The sequence below is a fragment of the Mercurialis annua genome, linkage group LG5 (assembly GCF_937616625.2).
Source record: "Mercurialis annua linkage group LG5, ddMerAnnu1.2, whole genome shotgun sequence".
In the NCBI taxonomy this organism is placed as follows: Eukaryota; Viridiplantae; Streptophyta; class Magnoliopsida; order Malpighiales; family Euphorbiaceae; genus Mercurialis; species Mercurialis annua.
The window spans coordinates 12,682,978-12,694,865 of NC_065574.1; the positions used below are offsets into that span (position 1 = coordinate 12,682,978).

General features: G+C 32.3%; 2 protein-coding genes across 2 annotated transcripts; both read right to left on the reverse strand.

Annotated features, from left to right (window-relative positions):
• Window positions 1–920: 920 nt before the first annotated feature.
• On the reverse strand, window positions 921–3,564 carry LOC126682788 (GDSL esterase/lipase At1g71250-like). Its single transcript, XM_050378547.1, has 5 exons — window positions 3,302–3,564; window positions 2,929–3,065; window positions 1,922–2,170; window positions 1,586–1,835; window positions 921–1,239 (listed from the first exon to the last, which is right to left on the reverse strand). The coding sequence occupies exons 1-5, from the start codon at window positions 3,543–3,545 to the stop codon at window positions 1,031–1,033; spliced, it is 1,089 nt and encodes a 362-aa protein (XP_050234504.1). The 5' UTR covers window positions 3,546–3,564; the 3' UTR covers window positions 921–1,030.
• Window positions 3,565–6,324: 2,760 nt separating this feature from the next.
• LOC126683244 (L-ascorbate oxidase homolog) lies at window positions 6,325–11,672 on the reverse strand. Its single transcript, XM_050379093.2, has 8 exons — window positions 11,400–11,672; window positions 11,202–11,311; window positions 8,565–8,835; window positions 8,324–8,426; window positions 7,590–7,935; window positions 7,017–7,382; window positions 6,802–6,880; window positions 6,325–6,646 (listed from the first exon to the last, which is right to left on the reverse strand). Exons 1-8 carry the CDS (start codon window positions 11,541–11,543, stop codon window positions 6,434–6,436), a joined length of 1,632 nt encoding a protein of 543 aa, XP_050235050.1. The 5' UTR covers window positions 11,544–11,672; the 3' UTR covers window positions 6,325–6,433.
• Between the last annotated feature and the right edge of the window lie 216 nt (window positions 11,673–11,888).

The following is an 11,888-nucleotide window of genomic DNA, read 5'->3' on the forward strand; positions in this document are numbered from 1 at the left end:
TGACTAAGTTCATAATTAACTAAGTTCATGGTAGGGGCCGTAAATTCTTGTTCATTTTGATGATTTTGCCTAGTGGCATAGGTTCTATAATTGGCTAGAATTTAATGCTAAAACAATAATTCCAAACCATTAAAGCAAATTAAGGTGTTGCAGTCACTTAAAGAATGGAAGATTGTATTTAGATCAGCACATGCTTTTGAAGTTTGTAAGGATGAAATTTGAAAACATTAATAATGAAGCTGTACAATAAGCAATAATTATGTTCTGCTCATGCCAGTTTCATCTATTATACATAAAACCTGAAAGTGCTGAAAGTGAAGGTGAGCAGTGGGATGGTTGTTGAATTTCACAACAAAATTTGTGTATAATGATGATTGGGAGGCTACACTTAGATTGACAATTATTTTCGCACCTGGGACGAAAATGGCAACGAAAATGACAATTATCCTACGTTGTACGGAAACTTATCGAATATTACTTTTTGGCATTTCGTTTTTCATTTTCAAAACCACTTCTTATACTCGAAATTTTATGTTTTTTTAATTATTTTTGTAATAAATACTATTGTTTTTCCGTTGACTGTTTCTGTAAAATAAGCAGTTATCGTTGGCCTAAAATCAAATAATTGTAGCAGAGAAATGGTGCTGCTGAGATATTTATATTCTAATTTATGAATTTAAATTTTGATTATACCCAAATGATTTATTTCATGAATGGTCATAAATACATATTTATATATATATATATATATATAGTTTTTAATATTTATAAATAATTTTTTTATTGTTTACACGTTTGCATTTTCGAGCTTTATACTCTCCAGATAAAATGAAGGAGCATTCTAATCAAGAAATGCTACGAGCTTGTGCTGATTGTCAGCTGAAAACTTTTACGAAAACATAATTATGTAACGCAGAACATATCATAAATTGAAGAGTAGTTTACTAATCAATCAGTATACGATTCATTTAGGAGCAAAAAATAGTAGAGAATGACTACTTTTATTGTAAGGTAGCGCGAATGTGACTGATTAAGCTTCAGCCAACTGTTTAAAGTTAATTGGGGCTACGAATCGTGGCTCGCCTGTATAAAGTGTTGCAGCAGCCAATGAAGCCGCCTTCTGTGTTGGATGGAACAAATCCCAGAACAAGTATTCCTTCCGATTCGAACAGAATGTTACATTGGGAGCACACATTGTCTTTTTACCTCCGCAGCACGCAGTTGCCACATCAGTAAATCCTGAAAATCGTTCAAAGATAAGATTTACGAAACATACATTTATGAACATAAGTAGTATTCGGGTTATTAGCTCGTTTGACTAGTTTCAACTTGATACCGTACTTCAATTTATATCAAATGGTACCGTGAATTGAATTTGCGTTGATGCATTGCAGACGTGACACATGGTAATTGAACAATATTTTTATCTCCAAATGCTACATCAGCATGGAGTTGTCGGAATTTGTTCAACTACCATCGTCTGAAATTTAAATTAAATTTAGGTTATGAGTTTGATATAAATTAAATTTAGGTACTACGAATGGCTAATAACCCGAGTCTTTGAGATAATGTATAGCTTGCTTACCGAATGGACTTGGATTGTCTATTACATTTATAGTCATCTCATAAGAATTTCCAAGGGAATACTTCATGTCTGTGTATTCTGAGCTGAGCTTGATTAATATGGAACTGAATGTTGAATGAAAATATCTAGCAATATCATTCAATCCCTCCAAACAACCTCCTGTCGCATTCTGAGTCCTTAAAATTGGAACGCAACCAATCGGCGGAATGCTTATGATGCCAAACTTTCTCGCACCCAGTTTATACAGGCTCTGCATACCAAAATAGGTTCATGATGAAGATATAAACTATGTAGCACGGAAATGGAAAACAGAAAAAATGAAAATGATAAACGTACCCTTAAGTAGAATTCGTATTGACCTACTAAACTAGCTAGGAACTCTTGTATCGGAACAATAGTACTGCTGTTGGAAGCGAAATAACCGAAAATGTCATTGCTGCCGACGCTGATACAGAACAAAGATCTGGAGAGGAAATTTTCAGCATAAGCTTGACCTTTATGGGTGACAAGCTGTGTGTAGATTGTGGAAAATTGTTCAATCTGCATTGCTAGTGATATAACGTTGATCTTTGGTCCATTAGGTACCTGAAAAATATATTTCTAATTCTGTCAGAATATAAAAATATGCGGATTAAGCGATTTCTGGATCTAATTTTTTAGAAATGGGGCAACAATCTCATTTTGGCTAAATTCACATATTTAGAACTCCGAAACTCGGAATTCGTTTTGAAGCAACGATTGTCGAATGCCTAACTACATACTATTATGCTTAGGGGTGTGCAGTATTCGGTTAAAACCGAATTAACCGACCGAACCAAACCGAAATTTTAATTTGGTTCGGTTTTTGGTTAATTCGGTTCGGTTTTGGTTTTCATTTTTAAAAAGTTTGGTTAATTCGGTTCGGTTCGGTTTTGGCGATGGAATTTCCGAATTAACCGAACCGACCGAAATAACCGAATTATATATATTAATTGTGTTATTTTTGTAATTTTTTAAAAAAAGTTAAGGTAATTTTGTAATGTTTTTAGAATTTAGTTACTAAAACCCCTCAAAATGTACTTAAATTATAAATTAGTATTAAAATTTTTATTTTTTATTTTATTTTTTATTTTTTAATAATTAATTTTAATAAAATTTGGTTATTTCGGTTAACCGAAATAACCGACCGAACCGAAATATTATTTCGGTTCGGTTTCGGTTCGGTTTTAATATAATTCGGTTCGGTTTCGGTTTTGGAATTCTCTAACATTTCGGGTTCGGTTAATTCGGTTTTGGTTCGGTTCGGTGACCGAACCGACCGATGCACACCCCTAATTATGCTACGTCAGTATGTAAGAGCTTACTTGTCCAGTGATGTTGATAATGCCAGAGCCTGCGGATGCAAAATTTGCTCCTCGGAAGCTCGGCCTGTTGATTAATTTTGTATTGTTTTGTAACGTGAAGAATGGTACTGGACTTCTTTTGAATCCAAGCAGCTTTGCTGAATAAAAAAATCATTACAGCCAAATGTCACATTAATCAACTTTCATTTAATAAGGTTACGAAATGCTACGAGTTGAACTCATGACCCTCGTAAACAGTGAACTTTCATCGCGTAGAATTATAAAATTTGCATTAATAATATTAATGATGTAACCATTGTGTACACAAAGTTATAGTAACCGCAAAAATATTTAACCGGACTAGTGAGAATGAGATATATTAATATATACTAACCGAGAAAATCGGCACTGTTAAAGCCATTGCTGAATCGTCCAGTCGGTCTAGAGAAAGGAAAATCAATGCCGTAAGGATAAAAATTAGATGTGTGTGTGCTTCCGGGCAAGAAATTGTTGGTTCCGACATCCGCTGTTGAATCTCCTAATATAAAAACAGCCGGCACTTCTGCATTTGCTATGTTAATCATGAGAACTAAAATAGCCAGGCTTATAAGGCCTAGAAAGAATATTTTCTTTCCCATTTAAGGAAGTAGTGATGAAAAAAAGATACTTCACTTAAAAGTATTTTTCTTCACTTTTGTACTAAGAAACTTAACTTAGAATTTATATGGAAAAATAATAGTTTCGGACAAAATAGATTATGTGCCGACTGGGCGGTTTAGTACAATGTTGCAACAATTAGAAGAGTTTCATTTTTTAGACGGATTGTCCTATTCAGTGCCTGGTGGATTGACCATGTTAAATAATTCTAGCTATGACTATAGATACAATGCTACACATTAAATTAATGATTTATAATGTCATCCCATTGTACGGTTTTAGAATGGAACATTAGCATTATTGCTAATTTCATAAGAAAAGAAGCATAAAAAAGAAGGATTTTGAATTGAGGTTCTGTCTTTACGAGTTAAGTAAACAAAAAAAAAATACTCATGATCACAATTGTCACTTATTGAGGGGGTAACTGATCCTATAGGTCACTGAACTTCAATTTGTTTTCATTTCGGATTTGGCCAAAAATACTTAGATGGCAGCTGAAATTTATTTGTTTTTTACATGAAAACTTGCCATGTATACATTATTTGCTCAAAAAACTCCCTTCAAAAATAAAATTATATGTGTTATAAGCTTTCAATGTAAAAGTAACAAATTTCGGCTAGCACATGTCAAAATCCACCTACCACTTAAGCAATTTTTACCAGAAAACTAATTTAAAAAAAATTCAGTAACAAAACAAAATTAAATTTAATAAAAGAAATGAAAAAAAAAATGAAAGTTTAGTGACTCTTAGAATTAATTATCCCAGCTTGGACAATAAATTGATGGCAAAAGGAGAGTTAGTTAAATAAAGGTAAAAAGTACAAAAAAACCCTTCAGATTTTATCAAAAGAACAATCAAACCCTTTTTTTAGGCACAATAAAACCCTTTAAGTTCTATTTTCGAACTAAAAAGCCTTCCATCCATTTTTCTGACTAACGGACGTTTAGCTGCTGACGTGGCGATAGGAAAAAAGTTCAAACACACCCTTAATGTTTAAAATACTTATCAATTTCATATTTATAATTTTTTTATATCATTTTATCCTCAACAAAAATTCAAACTTACCCTTAATGTTTAAAATACTTACCAATTTCATATTTTTATTTTTTTTGTATTGTTTCACCCTCTTCTTTCTAATTAATATTTTTATTAAAACCAATTAAAACATAATTAAACCAATTAAATTTTTTAAAATACAATTAAATCTAATTGAACCACGTCACCCGACCATCTCGAAACAAACAAATGAGATAACTTTTTCCTTTTTTTATTTTTTTAAAACGACTTCCCCTATTCTCACCGAAACATAATTAAACACAATTATTTTTTTAAAAAAACATTTCCCTAAAAATCTCACCCGGAAAAAAAATCTCTGGTCCGAAGGTTTCTTTTCCGGTGCCCTGTTCTTTAAGAACAGACCAGCGCTAGTCTGTTCTTCTAGAACAGTCGCTGGTCTGTTCATGAAGAATAGTCGCTGGTCTGTTCTTCATGAACAGACCGGCGGAGGCGAAATCTCCGGCCGACGCGACCGGAGATTTCGCCTCCGGACGAGGTTTTTTTTTTAAAAAAAAATTTAGTTTGGTATTTTGATGTGTTTAATTAAATTTTTATTTTTTTAATTGCGTTTCAAAGTGTTTAATTAGTTTTGATTGATTTAATTGGTTTTCGATTTGAAAAGCATTAATCTGTTGTGCCCGTTATCGTTTGTTCCGGGAGTGTCGGGTTACGGTGGTTCAATTTTTAATAAAAAAAAATTAAATAAAGTTAATTAGGAATAAGAGGGTGAAATAATACAAAAAAAAAAATTATAAATATAAAATTGGTAAGTATTTTAAACATTGAAGGTGTGTTTGAGTTTTTGTTGAGGATAAAATGATATAAAAAATTTATAAATATGAAATTGATAAGTATTTTAAATAAAGGTGTGTGAACCTTTTTCCTATCGCCACGTCAGCAGATAAACAACCGTTAGTCAGAAAAATGGACGGAATGGCTTTTATGTTCGAAAATGGAACTTAAAGGGTTTTATTGTGCCCAAAAAAAGAAAAAGGATTTGACTGTCCTTTTGGTGAAACCTGCCGGGTTTTTTTTGTATCTTTTGCCTTAAATAAACAAATAAGTTGCATTAAAAGATGCTGCCGTCCTGTAATAACATAGTATATGCAGTTCTTTAGAAATGTGTCAGTTTAAATCACAGTCTCTAATTAGGTTTGAATTGTTGGTCATTAGTTGTAATTAAAACCTATAGATTCAGTTGTTTGTATAGTGCAAACAAGGGAAAACCTGGAACATTAGTTGTCTTTGTTATTATCCTTTGTCATTATGACAGTCGATTCTTATTCTCTAATAACCACAAGCAAATCAGACATTAATCAATTAACAGTACAAACAATTAAGGCCGGCATTGTAAATCAATTAATAATGAACCCACCTTGTTTTTTTTTTTGCCGGAAAGATGAAAATCTTCATTGATAGATCGACTATTACAGTCTCGTATCTAGCCACATCACTTGTACTAGAGAATTGTTACAAAAAGACGGATCTCTAAGGGCTTTTTTGGCTACGTCATAAGCCACCCAATTACAATTTCTACCTTTGTTATAGATTCTATTTGATTTTGGAATAACCGGACGGGTTTAGTAAATATATGAATCTATCACGCTCCTTATTTAATTGCACAATAATACACTTGTTCAGAATACTCATGGAATTTAACCATCTTTTCACATTCTGATATAGGATGCATTAAGTTAAAAAAATTTACTAAATAAACGAAAGAATTATTATTAGATACTAAAAAATTACCCGAACATCAAAGAATGAGAGCCTGAGATAGGATCACATAGAGTTTTACAAAGTGTGGTTTGTTTACAAAGGTCTAGTAGGTTTGCCATTAGCCCTGCCACAAAGAAGGGCATTCTTCGGAATCGGATACTCATCTCGAAGAGACATGACAGGTGAGTAAACCCGCAAATAAAACTGCTGTCCAAGATATTGCCTTGCCCAGAATTCAGTCCTCACGTTCCACATTCCTACATTATCAAGTGCTACATATATTGCTGTCCATGACCTTGGATACACCTGCAAACCCAATCAAACTACAAAATGTCAATATTTTTATAATATCAAACCGAATCGAATTTAGTTTGTCAGTTTGGTTCAATTATTCGATTTGATTCAGTTTTTGCACACCCGACTTTTAGTGGTAGAGTTTAGAAATATTTTGAGGATCTGACCTGTGTGGTGCAACGTGAAACCGCGTCTTGGAGATTGTATTGACCACGACTAGCCGGTGTCCACACTCCTCCATCCATCCTGCATAATGCAAACACAAGTTGTAGATCAGGGAGTCATTCCTACTCGAACGCATACTTGATAAAATACGCAAATGTTTGGATTTAAGAAATAATTTTCGGATAAAATGACAGTAACTAATTAAGGAAACACTTACCCGACAACCCAGAACGAGTATCCATCAAGATGCCAGCTCTGGACGATGTTCTCATGATTCTGGAAAACGATCTCAACGAAAGCTCGAAAATCAGCACCCATAACAGCAGTGTCATGATACATTTTCTTGCCTGTCGGATAATCTGAAATGCTTCCAACTCGAAAAACGCCTCCGATTTTGAAGTAATCAGCAAGCTTAAGCGGAGTATCAGCTGCCACAAATGACACACTGTTGATTCCATATCTTTGCTGCCCATTTACTTGACCAGCTGAGCTCTCTAGCTTCATTGTTCTAGTAATGTTTATTAGTCCGTAATGGTATGATCCTTGAGGATTTGGCCTTGGTCCGCTTGCTGTAAGATTTGTCCTGAAATTCAGTGAAATATAACTCGGTAACTATTCTGTAAAAAAGTTATAGTTCGGTACTGTTCTATAAATTTTTATAGTTTGAAAACCGTTTAATAGAACACAATAGTTTAATAACCAGTTTGTAGTTTTTTATAATTCGGTAACTATTTTATAGAGAAATAATAGTTCTGTAACCGTAAAAATATTAACCCAGACAAATGAGTACCTAATGGAGCGAGCCTGATTGAGAGACCAATCGATCTGGGTGGTGGGTCCACCGGGAAGTGGACCGGAAACCTTCTTCGCGGAGTTGGTGTAATGAAGTGTACCAACGGTGGTAAGGAGTTTATTGGTGAACCTAGTTGAGACAACAATGTAGTAGTCTTGAGCTGACTGATCAGCTGTGACTAAAACTGAGTAGGATTGGCCTAGATGAACGTCCAATGAAGAATAGCTTGTCTGCACTGTGTGGGTTCCTTCTACTTCAACCAGCTTCATTTTGTGTCCTTGAATGCGAAAATTTAGAGAATTTTGCAGCCCCACATTTGATATTCTTAGCCTGTATGTTTTCCCTGCAATTTGGAAATAACTCTCCACATTAAAATATTGGAAAAATTCCTTTTAAGAATTTTCGGATAACTTGATTACTAACACGGCTAAAAATCAGTTTTAATGTTATTGATATGGTTAACAATTTTGTAAGTGTATCATTTTCACATACTACTATCATGAAATATAAGTAAATCTGAGGTTTATTTTTTTAATTTATACATACTGACTACTAAAAAACAGTTAAAATACTTGTTTGATATATAATTTTAATTAAAAAACATGAAAAAAATAGTTTTAAAAAGTTGAGACGCCACTGATACAAGGAGAGCCCAAGAATCAGTTCTTGAGCGTAAGTTTAATTGTCTCTGATCCTCAATATTAAAAATAAATTACTCGAGAAGAAATTACCTGGTTCAAATGATAGAGTTGTAGCATTAGGTCCTTGACCATTGATCAAAATTCCATCTGGGAAAGGAAGCCTGTGACCACGATCTAAAATGGCCTTCAATTTCTGTTTATTGCAACATTTTGTTATATTTTATTATCAAAGAAACTATATACTAAAACATTGTACTAAAGTAATAACTTGACTTGACTGGACTGACTAAGTTAATAATAAAGTTGCACATCAAAATTTGTTAATATGTACCGTGTGGTTGCATTTGTACCAATCTCCAATAAGAAGAGTAAAATCCCCGGCAGGTTCGTCGAACGGAACCGGAATCACCGACCTGCTAAGGATTCTGATGCCGCCGAAGCCACCAGCTGCCTTGTGGAAGGCAAGAGATGGGAAGTAGAAGAAGCTACCAATTTGATCTTTGACTTGTAATGTGTAAGTGAAATTCTTGCCTGGAGGGATTGGACAAGTTGTTCCATATACACCATCTTGATATGAATTTCTCCTCTGTTGTACCCCATTCCTGCCACATTATTCACATCAAATTATTTGAGTGCAAGTCGTATTAACCATTTGTGAGAAAATAGAAGTTAATGAATTGGGCTGTCCCGGTTAAAACCGGATTAATCTCGGTCAAATTGAGGTTCGGGTTGAATTTAAAATGTCAAAATATTCGGACCTGATTTCAAAGACAAAATTCAATGAAAATGAATAATAATACACAAAATAGAAAAATAAAATAAATAATTAATTCAACAAGTTAAACCAAGTGAAATAGGTGTTCGAGATTTAATTAGATTTTTTAAATTAATATATATTATAATATTTTTTAAAATTATAAAATATTAAAGTTTCTAATATTGAAATTGCTGTTTGAAAAAAAAAAGATAATTAGTTTTTCTTTTGATAAAAAAATTGTAGTAGTTTTTTTAAATAAACAGTTAAAAGAAGTTAAGTAACTAATTCAAAATTATAAAAGAAAATGTTATTTAATTCTAAAACAATAATCCCAATCGGGTTTAAATAATTATTTAAAGACAAACAAGAGACGAAAACCTTGACCCGTGACAATAAAGCGTAATAATCACAATTTTAAATAACAAAGGCAAAGTCAAAACTAGGTTTGATGGCACTTTACAGTTGTTTTAGACCAAACCCAACAAGCAACCACCAAAAACACAAAAAGGAAAATTTTGTGCGTAAATCTAAACATCACATCTTCAACAACAGAATTAATGTTGGATTTAATTATGTCACATGGACCCAGATATACACCACCGTATTTTTGCTTTTAATCTTAATTTCATTCCATGTCTAATCAACCATATAGTTTTCATACTGTCACTAATATTCTCTGTCTCAAATTATTTAGGTTTAATTGCGTAAAAAATCACAAACTTAAGCGTGTTTTATAAATTTAACACAAACTTTTAATTTTGGCAAATTAAAACATAAATTTTTGATTTTTGGCAATTTTAGCAACGATCAATTTTTCGTGAAAAAAAATGCTGATGTGTACACCGGAATAACCACTATTCTGGCGTCCACATCAGCATTTTTCTGTATTTTTTGAAGGAAAATTGATCGGTGCTAAAATTGCGAAAAATCAAAAATTTGTGATTTAATTTACCAAAATTGAAAGTTTATGTTTTTTTTTTATGAATAAAAAGTTTATGTTCAATTTGCAAAACACGCTAAAATTTATGAATTTTTACGCCATTAAGCCAATTATTTAATACTCCTAATTTTCATTTCAATTACTACTAAAAATAAAATTCGCTCTATGCCACTTAAGAAGGGACATATCCTTTTTGCACATAAATTAAAAAATAATACTCTTTGTTCTTGACTTTTCTTATTTTATTTCTATTAATTAATGTTTTATAATTTGTGGGAGAGTATTAGTTTTAATTATAGAAAGAGAACATGAGAGTATAAAAGAGAATTTCTTGAAAAATGACACAAAAATTATGATTTGGCCTTTTGATGTGAGACAAAAAAATTGAGATATGTCTCTTTTTAAACAGGACGGATGGAGTATTAGAGTGTAAAAAGTGATACAAAAAATAGGACGAATAGAGTGAAATTTTAAAAATAAACTGTGTGGACACTTTATAAAGTAATATAATTTGATTATTTAAATTTGAAACTTTTTTTTTTTTTTGATTTTTTTATTAGGAGAGAAACATACACTAACAAAAAAAATATTATCTCCATGTAAATTGCTCAGTGGCACTAGCTAGATTACCAATTTGTGCATGTTCACACAGATTATGTTTTAGAATATTAACAAAATAAATGCATCGCATGTGTGTGGTAAATGTTAGTGCCCTTCACATAACCACTAAACCCTGAGAGGAAGTAAAGCTAACCGTGTAAACTTGAACGAAACACATCAGTATGACTGTATAATGTATATTATGAAGCTTCTCAGATAGATACAATTTTTGGACGCAAAACACATGTTAGCACAGCGGAATTAGGATGGAGCGAGGTGAGACGGCCGCTCCACTCTAGTTTCGAAATGTACGAGACGAATGAGTAAAGAATAATTATTTTAATAAAGATTGAATAACTTTTAAAAGAAATTAAGTCAAAACAACAACATTGTTTGATTTAAAACATAAATAAAGTCAAAAACATGTTCGGTCAAAGAAAATAGCTAAACAATGTATAGTTCGACTAAATTTATTTTTGTCTCATTGTAATAAAATCTTAAATTCGGCCACTGATTTAATGTAATGTAAATTTTTTTTACTCTAATTCTTCACATACATTATTCTCTTTGTACTTAGTTCTGATTTGTAGTATTTCATTTGTAGACTCAATCAATTAGAACGGGAAAATGAAACTAAATGGAGAAAAATAAAGATATAAAAGATTACTCACCATGAAATGAGAAAAGGCTCCGGCAAGCTATTATGCACATTTATGATAAGATTATTGTTAGTAACAGAATATATATCCGGCCCTGGAAATTGTCCATTGATAAGAATCCCCTGCAATTTTTCGATCAAATTAACAAGATTAACAACGGATCCACAGCCCGTAAATTACATTAGCATATGATAATGAAATGAATATTACCTGCTGCTTTACGCCTAACGGATAAATGTCGCCGTAGGTAACATTCCAGTCCAAAAATATGTAAGGATCCTCAGAACTTGCAATGAGGAAGCTAGAAAAAATAGCAGAGAGACACAATAGTTGCCAACTTAAGATAGCAACCATTATTAATTAATTATATTTTATGAAATTTGAGAAATAAAAGGAGTAATGTGAGAAATAAAATTGGAGTATGAGTGAGAGTTGAAAGGGAGAATTAATTTGTGTAAGTTGGAATTGTGATATATAGAGAGATGGATGGACTTATTTAAAGTGGCAATGCAAGAAAAGAGAAAGGAGGGAAAGTACAACTAATTCTAAACAACATCTAAATTAAATATAAATGGAAATAGAAATTAAATATAAATGGAAATAAAATGATGAAACAAATTAGCTTTCAGCGTGTCGGTTGGACATTTTAAAGGGTATTGACAATATGAAACTTTTGTTTTTTATTTACTTTGGAATAGT